The 19,317-nt window shown below is 35.0% G+C and overlaps 1 protein-coding gene across 1 annotated transcript in view; it reads left to right on the top strand.

Annotated features, from left to right (window-relative positions):
• LOC150092384 (casein kinase II subunit beta-like) overlaps positions 1 to 19,099 on the top strand; it is an 88,671-nt gene extending 69,572 nt beyond the window's left edge. The window contains exons 6-7 of the mRNA XM_090414895.1: positions 4,918 to 5,107; positions 18,297 to 19,099. Of these exons, the coding sequence (XP_090271021.1) occupies positions 4,918 to 5,107; positions 18,297 to 18,387 (281 nt within the window). The 3' untranslated portion in view covers positions 18,388 to 19,099. The remainder of the gene's footprint in view (positions 1 to 4,917; positions 5,108 to 18,296) is intronic.
• Positions 19,100 to 19,317: the final 218 nt, after the last annotated feature.

The following is a 19,317-nucleotide window of genomic DNA, read 5'->3' as shown; positions in this document are numbered from 1 at the left end:
ATATAAACAAAATACTTTTATGAATTTCGTTCATCTTCTTTTCAAATCTTTATTCATCTTCACTCTCAAAATTTTCTGAACTTGATTCATCAGAAACTTAGTCATCATTGTCTTGAAATAAGTCATCCTCTGTACTGTCAAGAGAATTACTAATGCCACACTTCTGAAAAGACTTTATAATAATTTCAGGTTTCAGTTCATTCCATGAACTCCACCCATTTGCACACCTGCAAAAGTGTGTCCTTCTTTCTCCTACATGTAGATGTTTTTTGAAATCTGGAGATTGCATCCAATTAATCCATTTTTCCCTTCAAAATCCTTTAAATGGTTTTTGTTTATTGATACATCTAGAGGTTTTATGGCATCTAAACTGATCCCATACTAGCAAAGCAGGTTTCTGACGTAAACTGCAGGACATCCTCACCACACCTTTTTTATCCATAACTTTATCTCTTCCTCATCCACCCATCCTTTTGGATGAATATGAATGTAAACTCCATTGGGAAGTTTTTCTTTGGGCATTGTTTTTTTGTTTAAAAAAAAAAAAAGGTGGGAATTTTGTTCCATCCACACAACAACAGTATAGTGGGTTTTTTCGTGACCAGAAGTTTTAACAATAATATTAATGTTAAAACTTTGGGCCTCTGCCTACAGAAAAAATGGTATGCTCTTGTTTCCTCCAAGTTCACACCATTTTTTTCTGTAGGCAGAGGTCCAAAGTGCTGCTCGGCTGCCCTATTGCCATTCTGTTTTGCGTAGTCAATCACACTATGCTTAAACGGAATCTTATAGCTATGTTTTTGCTTTGTAGAATCCATAGGTTATAAAAAAAAAAAAAAATTAAAGATAATGTATTGATTACTGGTTTAAATTGCGTGACTGTTAATGACCATGCAACTATTCAAACTGATCACTCATTACCAACAAGCAATGACACGCTGTAACTATGCATACATAAAAAAACACATCTTGTATAAGATATACCAGTTTATAAGATGCATTCAGCTTATAGGACACGTTCTAATTTTCAGATAACTTTTAGGTACAAAAAGCGCATCTTATAAGGCAAAAAATACATTAAATGTTTCTATCATATCCCCTCTTTTTCTCCTATCAACCAACTTTTACAATCCACACGCCCTCAATCTATCCTCATAGGGAACATTCCACTAATCACTTGTCATCTTGGTTGCTTCCTCATCCCCAATAAACCCAGGAGACCAGACTTGAGCACAGTAATCCAGATGCAGACATATCAAGGCCTTATAAAGAGGAATAACAATTTCCTTATTTCTACTTGTTAGTGTGTTCTTCAATAGCCAAGTAATCTTATGAGCTACTTAGCAACTTTCAATGTGGTTGTAATTTATTTATTCCGAAATGCATAACTTTACATTTCTCCACATTAAACTGGTAACCATTATCTTTTGCCCATACTGACAACCTATTTAAATAGTCCTGCAAGCTCTCCACATTGCTTTGATTAACTATTACTCTACCTAATTTTTCATCATCGGCAAACAACTGAATGATGAGGGGCAACATGGCTTTGTGAAGGGTTGGTCATGCCTTAGTTATTTACTAACTTTTTATAATAGAGTAACAGCTCAGTTGGATAAAGGAAATGGTTACCTTCTTATCCGCTTAATCAGCATCATATCCATTACCATTTATTCTAATTTGCGTAACAGAGTTCCGTGTGTTATTCTGTCAAATGCCTTTGCAAAATCCAGCAGAATTATCATGTAACCATTTCCTTTATCCAACTGAGCTGTTACTCTATTATAAAAAGTTAGTAAATAACTAAGGCATGACCAACCAACCCTTCACAAAGCCATGTTGCCCCTCATACAATATCATATTTTTATCCACTGATTCTTGAATTCTCTTTTTGACTAATTTTTCCACTACGTTTACCACCATGCTTAAGATACTGATTGATCTGTAATTTGCTACTGCAGTCTTAGAATCTCCTTCATGCAAGGGAATTATTTTACCCTCTTTCCGCTCCCTTGGAACTCTACCATAGCTGAGACGCTGAGACTTAAAGAGCCTAGTCAGAGGTATTGCCAGTTCCCTTGCACATTCTTGCAAAACCTAAGCTGATATCCCATCTAATTTCAGAGCTGTATTTACATTGAGATTCTGCAATAGACGAACTTCCAATTCATCCACCTCTGTTCCCACATTAGTGTCTATCACATATATTACAGCAGTAACCTCACTTGGATGATATACACTTGCAAAGTGGTCACTCAGTAATTCAACTAGTTTATCTGCTTCTGTCACCTCTTCACCATCATTGCTCATTAAGGTGCTTCCATAGTCATTCTTCCTCTTATTTGCCACCTAACGAAAGAACTCTTTGGGATTTTTATATTGGTTTGTTTGGCTAGATTCTTCTCATAATTTGATTTTGTCTTCCTTACCATGCTGATCACCTTTCTTACCTGAGTCTTGTATTGTTCATGAGTTTGCTGGTCACCTTTTCCTTATATACCCTCCAGAGGTGGATCAAGTGAGTGGCTGCCAGTGGTCCTGAGTTACTTGTCAAAATTAAGAGATCTATAAGAATGGTATAGATATGCATTTTGATGAATTGGAACAGTTTTACTATTTTTAAAAGAAGATGAAAACAATTTTAATACTGCCGCATAAGTATACCAGGCTGCAAGAGAAATGTCAACTTTTTCAAATGTAGACATTTTTAGGGGCTTCCATAAATTTTGCTGCCCCCAGCTAATCTGCTACTAATACCCTCCACAGCATTTTCTTCTGCAGCTCATGCTTAATGATATTACTCATCCATATAACTCCTGCCTGATTAACCCTCCTTACCTTAGTTATACAATTTAATATTTCTTCCTCTAGATGACTCTTAACTATCTCCATACACTGCTAACTAACATCTTTCCCTTGCAGTGTTTTATGTCATCTTTATATCTTCCACAGTATACCCCTTCTTGACAGAATATTCCTAATGTTTTACAGTCTCCAAAGTCAAGATTGCATGGTCACTTTTGCTAATTGGAGACGACATTATGGATAGCTCTTCTGATTCTATGACCAGGTCCAATACTTTCACACCTCTAGTCCTTTCCATCACATATTGCTTCAAGTAATTATCTCTCAGTAGGTGTGTAAATTCCATTTCCTTCTTGCCATGTGATCTTTCTCCCCAGTCTATATCTCCATAGTTGAAGTCCCCCCATAATAATCACTCAACCTGCACTCGTTGTACTAATTTGCTGATGCATGTCTTTCAGATCATCCGTGAAACCCTCTGGCCTATAGCAAAAACCAATTGTATATTTGTCTTTCTGGCCTTGGTTTCATACCAGATTGCTTCAAATGAACAGCCCCACCCTCTTGCCTATGTCCTATTCTTTTTGCTCATTTCATCCACTGTCATCAGCAATATCTCTTCCCTCATCCTGTTTTCTCTGTCTTCCCTGAAAATACTAAACCCTTTACATTCTATTCCTGTAACTACATCATCTGCTGTCAGCCAAGTCTCACTGCCTATGACTTTTGGTGAGGTTGCACTTGGTCATCCTCACACTTGCTCACCTCATGTATACTTTCACACAAACTCACTTGCTTCTACTCTAATTGCTCAAGTTTTCCTGAATTTGAACTTCAGCATTCTCTCTTTCAACAAAGCTCTCTCTTTCTCTCTCTCGACACCTAACACCCAAACCATTTAGATGTAGTCCATTAGCATATACAAATCCTTCTTTCTGTCAAGCACAGATCCACAAATCCTACATCATTTCTTCTGCACAACCTACATATTGATTTATTTGCTGCCAACATCCTTCTCCTCAGTTCATCTCTCTCATAGCATGGCAGTAGACTTACAATCTTCACCTTCTCACTCTTCAATTTTGCTTCATCTAACAATCCCTTTATATCCTCTCTCATAGAATACTTCTTGCCTCTCAGATCATTTGTGCCAACCAAGACAATTAGTTCTTTGCCTTACCTTTTTTGCATCTGGCTGGTATGACTAATAGCATGAGTTTTTGCACCAGGGAAACCCGATTTTATTACACTTTCATCAAGTCTCCTTACATAAGTTTCTCCTTAACTTGTTTTTCTCATTTGTTTGCTGATTCTCTATTATTATTTTGGACCACCTGCTCCTTTCTTTTCTCAGCCCTACTAATATCTTGCCACTTCTGCAACAACTTTTCAATTTCTTGCTTTGTCTTCTGAAGGATAACATTCAAGCATGCTATTTATATATGACCATTTCATTCCCCCTGTATTTCTGCTGCTACGTGTTCAACATCAATTCCAACATTTTCCATATTCCATGTTGATACTGTTCACTGTACTAACATTTGTTCTGTTCTCATCACTTAATTGACACTCACTTTTGAAACATTTAATACTCTCTCTCTCCAGTTTCAATTTCCTTCCACATCTCCTTTAATTTTTGCATACATCTCATACACACTGCACACAAAATCCTGCAAATTAAAATCATTAATGATAATACTTTGTGGTATTTTTTGTGATATCATTAATGATTTTATCTTCAGAAATTAAGTAGCTGTTACATTTGTTAATTGCAGCTAGAATACATTCATCACTTTTAAATTGTGAAAACACTTTAACAAATGTAACTGAGACTTGTCCTCAGAAAGAATAAAATACATCTTTTCTGTAGTTAAGTTTAAGCAGGAGTTAAGAAGAATTAAAGATGATAGAAAGTTATACTGTCTGTGCAGAATCATTGTCTTTCAAGTGCATGCCTTACATCTGAAAAGAACTTTGTAGAAAAGTTAATTGCTGTATGCTGTTGCTAATGAGAACTTCATTTTTTCAGTTACTTAATATTCACATGCTTGAACATATGTTATTCACAAACTGTTTCTTTCTTTCTCTCTTTCCTTGCTCCTTTCATTACAGGATTATCTGATGTCCTAGGACAAGGTCTAGTCAAATTATACTGCCCTAAATGTACAGATGTTTATCATCCACAGTCTTCTCGCTGTCAAACTATAGATGGTGCTTATTTTGGTACTGGATTTCCTCATATGTTTTTTATGATACATCCAGAAGCAAGACCTAGAAAATCAAGCACTCAATTTATACCTAGGTAACTATTCTTAGAAATAAAATTTTAGCATTTAATTTTTCATAAATGATTGGCCAGAGCTGGTTGAAATCAATGGACTGTCATGATTTTAATGTACAGATATTCTGATTAGCAGCATAATCTGGGATGATCTAAATTAGAGAATAGTACATGCACATTAACAAATAAGATTCTTTGTACAGAAATGTGTTAGGAAAATTTGGAGAAAAGGGCAAAGCTAATAATGATGGTAAATATCTACTGATTTCTGTTCAGAACATGGAGTAGTCATCACTAACACCATGTTCTAACATAAAAATGCACACAAATTTATATGGAGAAAAGATACAAGGAATAAGAAAAGTCTCATTGTACATAGCAATATCTTCACACTGATTCAGGACACAAGAGTATGCATGGAATTTGAAATAGGAAGTATCACTATTTAGTTTTGATTTGCTCCGATTACTTTTGATTGTTATCCACAAAGGCTACTTCACTTGTCAGAACAACTTTTATCAGCAAATAGAAGGTACTGTCATGGTTAGTTCTTTTTCTCCTACTCTTGCAAATTACTTTTTGGAATGATTTGAACAGCATCTAGTTTGTAACGTCCAGCCTAAATTCTCAAGTAGTATAGTACAGATATGGGGATATCTTTGCACTATGGCGAGGTTCACTGTCTGAACTTCAAACTTTCAAAGAACAGTGCTATTCATCCTCGCATACCATTTTTTCTCAAATTGAAAAAAAGCCAAATGAGAACTTTGGGTTTTCTTTCTTAATGAAGAAAACCCATGCATCACTTTATATCCATGCTTGGTCACACCACCATCTTAGTCAGAAATTAGGTGCCATTAAAATTTAATCATTGCATTCACTATGCTCTGCTGAGGCATTATTAACACAAGTAGTACATTTTATTACAACTACCTCCTTGTTCAATAACTTCACTTGTTCTTTAGTGAACAAGGTCATTAACAATTATGGAGTTTCTCTATGTCATTCTCCCAGCAAGTTGTCAACTGTATCACCATCTTATATGTAAAAAGTGTATCTGAACAAATTTCCAAATTACTTAAATCCATTGGTCTCAGAGTAGATTTTCTGCCTGATTAAATAAACTTCCTTTCTAGACTGCAAAGGACAAGCATCCCCTTTGGCCTACCAAGTTCCCTCTGCATGTACTTCATCATACTTTGGCAGATCTGCAGCTGTTTCTCATGAGGAACATCCATCATCGTTATGGTTTATTTATAGGGAAATGAACTAAATAGGAATAAGAAAAAGTTAATTATTATATGTAGCTTTCAAGGCTTCTCTATTTTTGAGCCAGTTATTTCTTGTAGAGAGAGAGAGAGAGTTATTAATATGTCGTCTGCATAGCTAAGGTCACTGAGACAGAGTTGTTTATCATTAGTTGTTAATGTTGCACCGAATTTGTCCTCAACCATCCTGAAAATGTAGCCTAGGGTTATAAAGAGGAGGAGAGGCAAGGTGTCTCCTTATAAAACTCCTGTTATAAGGAAATATTTCTATCAATTCTCCATTGACGAGAACATGGCATGAAAATCTTGATAAAGTGCTGCAGTTGCTTCAGTGATTTTGTTGGGAATACCATAATGATAAAGAATGCTAAACATGTTAATTCTACTAATGGAATCAAATGCTTTTGTGAAGTCTATGAAATTGAGGATAAGACGAATATTCTTTCTTTAGAACCTTCCAATAATCTTCTTACACTGAATATGTTCTAATGCACTTTTGTTCTTTAGGAATCCTGCTTGATTTTTCCTTAATAGTGGGGAAATATAAGGCTCTATACGATTAAGAATCATTTTATTGTAAAGTTTCAGGGCTATCTTCTTCTCTTCTAAGACGGGTTGAGTCTTCTTCTCTTGAGCAGGATCTTCCAGTCTTCTCTATTCCTTGCTGTTCGAAAAAGTTCCTTATATGCTCTGAATCCTGAGATGTTCTTTATTAATTTCAGCCAGATAATTCTGTCTTCTGGATCTTCTTTTTTCAGTTGGAAAAGTATTGATTAGGACTTTAGGAAGTCTGTCTGCGTACAGTGTGGCCAAACCATCTCAGTTGTTGTTTTCTAATTTTTTCTATTATTGTCTTTTTATACAATAATTCTTGTCTGACTGTGCTTTTTGTTTTCTTTTCTATCCAACTTGTTCTATTTATTTTTATTAAGCATTTCATTTCAAATGACAGCAGTTTTTTCTCCCCTCTTTTCTTAACTGTCCACGCTTCTGCTCCATAGATGACTGTTGGTATAATTATTGATTCATATAATTTGATTTTGGCTTGCTTAGATATCTTGTTTGTTTTCCAGATTTTCTGTAATTTTCCCATGGTGGTCCATCCTATCACTATTCTGTGTTTTGAGTTCATCTATTGTTTTTGTTAGTTTTGATCCAAGATATATGAAATTGTCTATTTGTTCTCCATTTGGGGTGACCGAGATGGTAGTTCTGTTCCTCCCTATTTTCATCACTTTTGTCTTTTGTATATTTATTGTCATGTCATATGTTTTACAGGTTTCGTTTAGCTTGTTTATCAATCTTTGTAGTTCATTCGGGGTTCTTGCAATAAGGACGAGATAGATCATCTGCATATTTGATATTATTTATGTTTAAACCATTGACATTGATTCCAGGCTCATTGTCTATTGCCTTCTTTACAACTTCGTCTAGATATATGTTGAATTACTCCTTTTTGGATCTCTATGGGTTCTGTTGTGAGTGTGTCCTTTTTAATTATTGCATTTGTCTTAGAGTAATATTTTATCAGAAACTGTATTATATTTGTCTATTGTATTTTCTAGTAGAACTTTAAGAAGGATTTCTCTACTATCGAAAGCTTGTTTAAAGTCCACAAAACAACAATATAGTTCTTTATGGTCTTCACAGCTGAGCTGTGCTAGTTGGTGCAATGTGAAAATCTGGTCTGTTGTTGAATAGTTTCCTTGGAAACCAGCTTGTTCTATGCCTATCATTTCTTCATAGGTGTTTTTTAATCTATTTTGTATAATTCTCATGAATATTTTATAGGTGTGGGAGAGTAAATTGATTGGTCTGTAATTTCTGCAGTCTCTTTTGTCTCCTTTCTTGTATATTGGGATGATCTTTCCAGTTCTCCAGTCATCTTGGATCTCTCCTGTTTGTAGTATTTTATTGAATAGGGTTGTTAAATATTCTATTGATGTGCTGCCTCCATATGACCACAGTTCAGAAGGGATAGTATCAATGCCTGGTGCTTTGTTTTTCATCTGTTTTATTGGGTATCTGACTTCTTGTAAAATTTTTGGGCAGTCGTTATTTTCTTCTATTGTTGGCATTGTAGTTTTGTTTCCTTGGTAAAAGATAGTCTTAAAATGGTTTGACTAGATTTTTCTTATCTTCAATATTCCCAGTTTCAGTTGTCTTGTTGTTTATCATTGTTACTGTTTTTGCTGAGAATTCCTTTGTAATTTCTCTTATAGTGTCATGGAAGACTTTTAGGTTGTTTTGTTGGTATTTCTTAGCTTTTTCTTCTAACCATTTTTCTTTGGCTTTCTTGCATAGGTTATCAACTTTATTTTTTAGTGCTCTGTATTTTTCTCTATTCTCTTCATTGTTTTGTTGGTTTACAAGTATCTTGGCCTCTCTTTTCTCTTCTATTGTAGCTATGCTTTCTTGGGTTATCCACTGTTTGTTTATTTGGAGTTTGGTTACCTAGTGTCTTTTCCAATTGATAACACTGTTTCTTTTCGTTCTTCCCAGTATTTTCCGCTGTTCTGGAAGATGGAGGGTTTTAATTTCAAGCACATCTGTTCTAAAAATCAACTTCTGCTTGAACTATCTTTTAGTTTTGATAGGTTGATGTTTTCTTCTTTTCTGATATTATTTTTCCTGTTGAATTTTATCTTCACTTTGGAAGTTAATATTTCGTGGTCAGTATCGAAATCAAAGCTTCTTAATGTTCATACATTATTTACTGATCTTTTCCATTGTTTGTGACGATATAGTGTATGCAGTTCTTTATATTACCATTTGGGGATATCCATGTATATTTATTATTAGTGCATTGATAGAACAATGTGTTTGCAATCATTAAATTGTTTGCTTTACAGAAGTGGAGTAATTGTTCTCCTCTGTCGTTAAGCTCTCAGTAGCCAAATTTCCCCATCACATCGTTTTTGTCTGCTGTGAACTGTCCTATTTTAGCATTAAAATCTTCCATCACTATCATGAGTTCTCTATTTTTGGAATTATCTATTTCCTGTTGTAGTTTTTCATAGAAATGTTCTATTTCTTCCTCTGAATGGTTACTGTCTGGTGCATATATTTGGATTATTTTAATTGTTTAACCTTTTTCTTTTGCTTGAAGTTTGACTGTGATTATTCTAGGAGACACTGGTTTTATTTCAATTATTGAGTGTGTAAGTTTCTTCTCAATTAATAATGCAACTCCTCTGTGAATGTTATCTTTTCTTCCTGAGAAGTATAGTCTTCCTTCTGGTAAATCCATCTCCGTACCAATGTGTCTGTGATAAACCTAAAATACTCCATTTCAGTCTTTTTAAATTTTCCTGGACTAATTGCAATTTTTTAGGTCGGTATAATGATCTTATGTTGAGGGTGGCTACATGTTTCGCGTCCTTGGCTGATGCGATTGCTGATTTCTCACCTACTCTATATGGTCTTCGAGTAGGCGCATTGGCTGTCCCGTACGCAGTAGCACTATCTTGGTTTGTAGACTTTCTCTGGCTCATGGAAGTTACTGGCATAATAACATAGCCAGCTTGCTATGCCTCTTCTACATCCTTTGGTCCACGACTCTTTATTCAGAGCAACCCATTTGGGTTTCTGCCACCCGGGGGATGCGCCTGGTGGCGGATGGGGGAAAAAACAGAAAACTACCATGGAATAACTATTACCTATAGGCCTGAACTTGGGGGAGAAGTTATTCCACAGTAGTTTTCTTGTTTTATTTAGGTTTCCTTTTTTTGGTATCAGTATGATTATATCTTCTTTCTAATGGGGAGGTATTTCCTATGTCCTGAGAGCATTATTGCATATATTGAGAAAAATATTCTGTACATGGTCCCCAGCATGGAGTATGGCTTCGACTGATTCTATCAGTCCCTGTGGCTTTACCTTTTTTTTTTGCTTGCCGAGTACTGTTTTGAGTTTGTCAAGAGTGAAGTTGTTACAGTTTTAGACATTTTTTCACTTATTTTGATTCTGGGCACTATAGTTTGTGAAATATTTTTAATGTAAAGTAAACTTTTAAAGTAGTTTTTCCATTCTGATAATTCTTTGTCCTCTAAAGTTTTACCATCTTTATCTTTAATTCTTAATTTTTTGGATTTCCTTTCTTTGTTATACGATGTTTCACAGTCTGAAAAGTTTCTTTGGTCTTATGGTTTCTGTGCTCTTCCAAAGTTTGACATATGTTTTGTATGTGGGATTCTTTGTCTCTTTTTAGGGACTCATGTACTTGGTCTTATTCTCTTAAGTTTTGCTTTATCTGTTCACTGTTCAGTTGTCTCATTCTTTGCTTGAGGATATTTCTGTGATTAACCAGTTTTATGGAATTCTGTGACACCCAGTTTTCTGCTGGTTTTGGGATATATGTATCCAGTGGTTCTGTTGCAGCTTCTTTTGATTAAATTATTGAAGTTATTATTTTCAGTGTTATTTCTTGTAAGCACTAGGATTTTTAGTTGTTTGCAAATGGCTTCTTTATATTTGTTTTGGGTTGAGGGATCTTATATATCTTGTTGCTGTTTCCTTTGAGTTGGTAGCTGTTAGCCTACAACATTCTTTCTTAACTTTCATTAGTGGTCACATCAAGCTTTGGCTAACAGCTACCAACTCAAAGGAAACAGCAACAAGATATACAAAATGGAACAAGATATATATCTATATGGTCTTCGAGTAGGCGCATCGGCATGGGTTAGATCAATACAGTTCTGTATTGATCTAACCCATTTACCATTTATAAGTATGTGATCGAGTTGAGATTTTGATTTATTTGGGTGCTCTCTTGTCCATTTTCTGTTTGCATGGTGAGGAAATTTGATGTGAAGAATGGTATAGTTGTGGTCATTGCAAAGTTATGAAAGCAGATGTCCCTTGTGATTTGTTGTGTGGTGATATGTATATTGACTTATATTTCTGGTGGATCCTGCTAAGTCTGCTCCAATTTGTGCATTAAGATCTCCACCTATTATGTGACAGTTATGCATTGAGAGGTTTGAAGGAATAGTGGCAGGTTCTTCATAAAATTTTGATTTGTTGTCTGTCTTCTTCGGCAACTTCTGTGGGCGTGTATACTAAAGTAATAGTTTCCTTCGGGTTTGAGTCCAATGTTATGGATTATTCTGTTTGAAACTTTCTCTATTTCAGAGATTTTATCATATAATTTTTTACTGACTGAGATTCCTATGCTGTGTTGTACCATCATTTTGTATTTTGGTACAACTTGGCATAGGAATCTTAAAAACGAGGCTATTAGGAAAGAACTTGACATTGTCAGCATCCAGGAATGCATTAGCAGAGCTAATCTCAGGTGGTATGGTCATTTAAACAGAATGGGCAAGGAAAGATTAGCAAAACAAGTGTTTTCTGCCAGGTTGGCAGGAAAATGACCCAGAGGAAGACCAAGATATAGGTGGATTGATACGGTACAAAGTGCCTTAGATGATAGAAATATAAGATCTGATAATGTTGGAGTCTTGACAAGTAACAGACTGATTTAGAGGAAAATTGTAAATAGGAAGTTAGTAACGATGTAAATTTTTCATGTAGTACTATAATATCCTGTGCACCCATTGAGGGTACATGGCAGGAATTTGATGATGATTCCTATGCCACCGTTGCCATGTTTTTCTGCGGAAGAATAAATGAGATTATTTTTTGTCTGTTGGTGCAGTTTCATTCCAGTCTCTGTCAGTTTTCCAGTGATATTCTTGGACACAAATTGCATCGATTTTATTCAGTTCAGCTCCTCTGCATAGCTCAGAATTTTCCACATTTTAAGGATGCACATACATTATAACTGGAAACAATTAAAGGTTTTTCCAGATTTGGGATTTAGAGGGCTTGCTCTTTTCCTTGTTCATTGACTGCTTTCTGGGAAGACTTTTGCCAGATAATGTATGTTCACTCTCAAGGTGGAAGGATCAGGACAAGATTTGTTCTGTTTCCTTTCGTAATCGTTTTTGAATCCACACATTAGGAGATTAGCCCTAATATGCTTCACCTGTTGGTCCATGGGATGTATTTCATTTCCCTCTACCACCCATTTCTGGGAGGCTTTCCTCTAACTGCCACTGGGGACATGCCTTTAGGAGTTACAGGCTCTCCCCCAAGCGGGAACATCCATGCTGTATTAAATTCCATATGCTTGAGCAACCTGAACTTGCTGAACATGCTTCCTCATCTAAACATGAGAATCTTTTGAAAATGACTTAGTCTTATATAAAAGCCATTTCTTATGGATCAGTTGTATAAAGAAAACTGTAGAGTAGAACCTTGCTACATTGCCCCAGTCTAAATATATTTGATGGGCTTAAGATGGGCTTTCCCCTTTTATGGGGAAATTGTTTTCCTTCATGTAGTCCTTACCTTTAGAGCAGTTGAACTATTCATGTGTGCAACACATTCTCCTTGTTAGGTCTTCATTATGTTACTTCTTTAACTTCCTACTGGAGATAACCTTAATATTTCAGTGAAAATTATCTGTGGTTAAAATTCCAACAAGTGTTATGTTAATTTGCTTGAGACAGAATTAGGATGGCTAATTAGGAATGATTGTCTTTGGAGGAAGGGGAAGGAGAATAGTAGCAAGCACTTGTTTTCTGCTTGGTAGATATGGTAGTTGTAATGCTCGCTAAGTGTTATTCTTCCATCATTTCCACATTATTGCTCTTTCTCCTATTTAATGCTAGCTCTGGTGCACTGTTAAGCCTTCCAGTAACCATCGGTTTTATTCTGGTTCCTTGCATTTGGTTATAATTTTAAAAAGTTAACACACAGATGCTGGACTGGGGCGTCGCCCGGTTAAACAGGCCCCCGTTGTTTTCATCAAGAAACGAGTGAACAGCGAAAAGTCAGCTACTGGAACAAATCTGAAAAAACACCCCAACTCAACATCACCAGAGATAAAGATCGGTACTATCAACATAAGAAGCCTGAATGGCAAAGAAATGGAGCTAGCTTAGGAATTAGATAAGGACCAGATCGACATAATAGGGGTGACTGCTGAAACAAAAACTGGTGAGATCTTTCTGAGCAATAAATACAAAATGTTATATTCAGGCAATGACAATCAACGAAAAGAAGGAGTAGCCATAGTATTCAATACTAAATACGAGGCCAATCTAATTGAATGGCAGCCAGTCTCAAGTAGAGTGATGTGGGCAAATATCAGAATAGGGAACTGGACAATGAGACTTATTTGTGCCTATGGTCCCACAGAAGGTTCTACTAAGGTAGAAGTGGAGGAATTTTTTGAAGATTTAGAGAAAGCATCTGACACAATGAAAAGGGAAAAAGGTTGGTCCTTGTTGGGGATCTAAATAGCAGAGTAGGAAATGATTGTCAGACATACAAAAATGTTTTGGGAAAATTTGGAGAAAAGAGCAAAGCTAATAATAATGGCAGATATCTGTTGGATTTCTGCTCAGGACATGGACTGGTTATTATTAACACCATGTTCCAACATAAAAATGTGCACAAATTCACATGGAGAGAAGAGGCAAGGAATAAGAAAAGTCTCATTGACTATATGTTATTGTTGATAGTGATGTTTTCTCCCTGGTGCAGAACACCAGAGTGTACAGAGAATTTGAAATTGAAAGTGATCACTATTTAATCTTGAGCAGGATAAAATTGTATTTCATAGTGAAAAGAATGACGTGTAAGAAAGTTTTTAAGCGAATAAAAGTTGAGCAGCTCTCAGATGTGAACTGTAGACTAAAATACACAAAGATTATTGAAGAAAAAATGAAAGAATTTGAGAACAGGAACCAAACCTTAGATATTCAGTGGCAAGCCTTGAAGAAAACCCTGATTGATTCAGCTAGAAAAGCATGTGGTGAAGTTGTCTGCAAGGATAGAAAAATTAGAAATCCATGGTGGACACGGGAAGTTAAAGAGGCAGTGAAGGAAAAGAAGAAAGCATATCAAAAGTTCCTGGCAAATAAGTCAGCTTGTGCATTTAGAGAATACAGAGACAAATGTAAGAAAGCCAAACACTGTGTAAAACTAGCTAAATAAAAGTCATGGGAGGACTTTGACAAGAACATAGGAAATAAATATCAAGAAGGTGGCAAAATATTCTGGAGCTTGTTGAAGAAGCTTAGGAATGGAGGAAAGAGTGCTGTAAAAGGCATTAGAGATGATAAAGGTGACATGAAAATGGGAGAAAAATGTATCCTTGAAGTATGGAGTAATTACTTTGAAAAACTGCTAAATGAAACGATCAGTGATGACAGCACAGTGGTAAAAAACACTGACTAGGCATACAGTCAAGAATACATATCCATACTGGAAGTAGAAAAAAAGCCATCAAAGGCTTGAAATGTGGAAAGGTAGCAAGAGTTGATGATATTCGACCAGAAATGCTGAAGTATGGTGGTATAAAAGTCTTACGGTGGCTGCACTGCATAGTTCTGAATGCCTGGACAGAGGGACGAATTCCCGATGATTGGAGTAGAGCTCTCATAGTACCCATATAAAAATGGAAATAAAACTGAATGTGAGAATTACAGAAGTATTTCCCTACTGAGTGTTCCTGGTAAGATATATGCAGGTATAGTATACTTGAGAAATGGTTGAGAAGAATTGTGGAAGAAAAGGTTGGTGAAGAACAAGCTGGATTCAGGTCAAATAGAGGCTGTCAGAATCAGATCTTCACTTTACATCAGATAGTGAAGAAATCATGGGAATATAACAAAGATCTGTATTTAAGTTTTGTCGATTTGGAAAAGGCATATGACAAGGTGCCAAGAGAGAAGCTATTCAATACGCTAGTTATATGGTGTCAATGGGGTATTATATCAAGTAATACTTAGTCTTTATTTGAGTTGTAAATCAGCAGTTAGAATTGAAGGACGTACAGGAAGATGGTTTAATGTTAAATCTGGTGTGAGACAAGGAAGTACATTATCCCCTCTGTTATTCATTATCTATATGGATCACATTATGATGGAAAGTGGTATTAAACATGATATCAAAATTGGAGATGTTAATGTCTGCTCTTTGCTTTATGGGATGAAGTTATACTTATCAATAAATTCGCTACGAGTCTGCAAGATTCCTTGACTAAATTGAATAACCATTGTAATAGATATGGTGTGAAAGTCAGCAATAAAAAGACAAAGACAATGAAAATAGGCAGAATTGTTGAAAATGCCAACTGCATTGTGAACGGAGAACCTGTGGAACAAGTAAAACATTTCACCTACTTAGGCACGATTTTTAGTGAAGATGGTAAATTAAAAATGGAAATAGACAACAGAATCAATAAAGCTGGTATAATAGGAAGTCAATTGAATTAATTCATATGGAATAAGAGAGAAATTAGTCAGAACACTAAATTAGCTGTATACAAGACAGTGTTCAAACCACTTTTAACGTATGGATCTGAGAGCTGGGTCAGAAGTAAAACACTTGACCAAAGACTAGAGACCGCAGATATGAGAATCTTGAGAAAGATTAGAGGCGTAAACAGATGGCATCAATGGCAATGTCATATTAAATATGAGGATATTAGGAAAGAACTTGACATTGTCAGCCTCCAGGAATACGTTAACAGAGCTAATCTCAGGTGGTATGGTCATTTAAACAGAATTGGCGAGGAAATATTGGCAAAACAAGTGTTCTATGCCAGGTTGGCAGCAAAACGACTTGGTCTTCCTCTGGGTCGTTTTGCTGCCAACTTGGCATAGAACACTTGTTTTGCCAATATTTCCTCGCCCATTCTGTTTAAATGACCATACCACCTTAGATTAGCTCTGCTAATGCATTCCTGGATGCTGACAATGTCAAGTTCTTTCCTAATATAGGTGGACTGATACCGTACAAAGTGCCTTAGACGATAGAAATATAAAATCTGATAATATTCGACTCTTGACATGTAACAGACTGATCTGGAGGAAAATTGTAGATAGGAAGTTAGTAATGATGTAAATTTTTCATGTAGTACTATCATAACCTGTACCCCTCCTTGAGGGTACATGGCAGGAATTTGATGAGCTAAATGCTGAAAGATACCTTGAAGCACCACTATAGGGTCATTACTCTCTAAAATATACTATAATAAGTCTTTTAATATTCCTTCCTCTGCTATGTGGTGGATGCTTAAGGTAAAAAAACGATAGGCACTCAAAGTTTGTTCATGTATCATATTTGCTTGCATGCACATGGATGTAATAGTGATGAAAGCAGTAACTTCTTGTGAATCATAATGCCCATGGGCAGGGACTTGCACAGCTATTTATAATTAAGATTTAAATTAATATAATGTGACAAAGTTTAATTTCAGCATATTTAACAGTTGCTACTCAGACTTAAACCAGTCTCTCCTAAATATTCTGAAATGAAAAGCAGTACATAGTGGGTATGTGCTTGTAATGATTAATTGTGGGGAGGGGGAAGCAATGGTAAGCACATTTCACAGTAGGCGAGCAATGGGATCAACTTTTTTATCTTCCAATAAAATTATTGCATTTTTTTTAAAAGAAAATGTGTAAAAATAAACAACTGTAAACTACACATTAATTTTTTTTAAGTAAACATGACCATTTCAATTAAAAATAACATATACATGATAAATAAAAAGTGCGTTAGAAGACATAGATCTGATAATATTAGTCTTGACAGCTAACAGATTAATTTGAATGAAAATTGTCGAAGTTAGTAACAATGTGACTTGTTCATTTAGTGATATCATAATATCCTGTACATTGAGGATACACATCAGGAATTTGATAATGATGATGAACACATTGTATGTGTTTTATTTTTATTATATATATATAAATGAAAGATGCCAAGAAATTATATTCTTGGCATCTTTAACTTATACATGAGAGCCTCCATGGCTCATGTGGTATCAGTGATGCCATTTATCCAAGTGTAATATAAGTTGCACCTGAAGTATTTTCAGGACTGGACAATTTGTATATATAGAAGCTAATGACTTCACATCACTTGCCTTAGTATCCTATAATGCATAGCACATCCTTATGGACATGTATAATACTATGCATTATGTGAAGCGTCACTACCCAGACCGCTTTCAACCTTTATTGAGGTCTCATCAGTGGGAGCCAGACCAGATACTAAGTCCTTACAGTCCTTATAAGGACTGGCTTAAAGGGACAAAGCAAGTATGCTTTTCATCTTCCCTGTTATCTGTAGAGGACAGTGTAGGGATAAGGTGTTATTGAGCTATTAAAGCTCTGATCATGGCAAGAGGGTAACAGCAATAGCCGAGCTTCAGTTAGAACTTCATTGTCTACAGCATTGCCATCCATTACCCTCCAAGGGTATTAATCACCGCATCTCACGGTCGATTCTCTTTGAATCTCCCAAGCTCACCAGATACTAAGGTTAAGTAATGCAGAAGTCATATTTTCATATACGAGTAGCCAAAAGATGTTGCATCTTATTATTAAATTACTTTGGATTAGAATAAAGATGCCAAGAAATTATATTCTTGGTTTAATCCTTTATCCAAGTGTAAACCAAGGATTAAATCAAGAATATAATTTCTTGGTATCTTTAATTTATAATATAACCAAGTGGGAAAACTTCCAACAACATTTTTTTTTTGCGTGACTATTCATTGCATTTTAATTTGAAAAACTTTAAGAAAATGATAATGAAAAAATGTTATATTGGTGTATAAAATGCTCATCAGTATTTTACTTCCAAGTACTTATCAGATTTCATTCATTTCAACTGGAGAAATAATAAAAATCCTTGGAAAATCACAAGCACAAGCAAACAGATTTAAAAGTAATTTTCTTTTTTAATGCATTCCAAAAATTTACAGTGAGTCCTCTGCTAGAAGTGCTTTTCATTGTGAAGTGAATTCTTATGGCACCTTATGCAGACTTGTATATGCATAGGCATAATATGAATGAAAATAAAAATATAATTTTTGTCATCCTAATATGAATATAATTTTGGTCCCTTTCTTTCAGATTATATGGATTTCAAATTCACCCTAAAGCCTACCAATTACAACACCAGGCAGGACATCATCTAAGAATTCCATCAAAGGCTGCTGTTTAACAATAGAAATTAGTGAATACTTGTCATGTATGCTGTCAAATTCACTGCCATCTGTTCTATCAGAATCACAACTTTATATGATTCATTGTGGGTAGTCGGCTTTTATACATCCCCATATTGTGTATAAAGTGTTACTGTTATGTATAGGAAATGCTGCATTTGTTAAAAAATGTCTTTAATATAAAATATCTAAGTCTATAAATTCATATATTTTTACTAGAAATTTTTATAAGTACCTAAAGATTAAAGATATTTTTATGCAGCACTTAATGTAATGAGATGCACATCTGAACTAAGATTAAACCAAGAATAATATGAATGGAGCAAAACAATAGATGGATTGCTCAAAAACAGGAGGAGTGGAAAGAAAGAAAATAAAATTAAGTACAAATTTAAAATTAGGTTGTAAAAAAAAACAAACTGAAGCCAAAATATTCTGTAAAATAATAATGCACATAGTCCTGATAAATTCTCTTTGTATGTATTTAATTTCTGAATATTTTGTGAATGTGCTTAATGATAATATTTTAAACATGTTCCATGGTTCAATATTTAAATTCTTAATTACTTTACAATTGTCATATAGTACTTAAAAATGTATATGCAAATTAGCATTTTTCAGCATTTGAGATATTTATTTACATGATTCTACATTGTCGTGAATATATATCTTTGTTTAGCATGCAAGTAGAAAAATAAAATTACCAAGAGATCAAAATATTTTTATGTTGTGTTATTTAATTGTAGGATATAACCTGGCAATTCAGATTTGAATAATGAAAGTGGGGGCATTACTAGTCATTAGTAATACCATGCTCCAGCATAAAGGTGTGCACAAGGTCACATGAAGAGCAGACAAGAAATAAGTATTACTGACTGTATTATTCTTGATATCTTCAGTTACAGAACATAGTGTGATATCTTCACACT

The sequence above is a fragment of the Typopeltis vanoorti genome, chromosome 26, assembly GCF_054136105.1.
Source record: "Typopeltis vanoorti isolate ZY-2024b chromosome 26, IOZ_Tvanoo_1.0, whole genome shotgun sequence".
NCBI classification, from domain to species: Eukaryota; Metazoa; Arthropoda; class Arachnida; order Uropygi; family Thelyphonidae; genus Typopeltis; species Typopeltis vanoorti.
The sequence above is the reverse complement of the archived record's forward strand: the minus strand, read 5'-3'. Positions and strand labels throughout refer to the sequence as shown.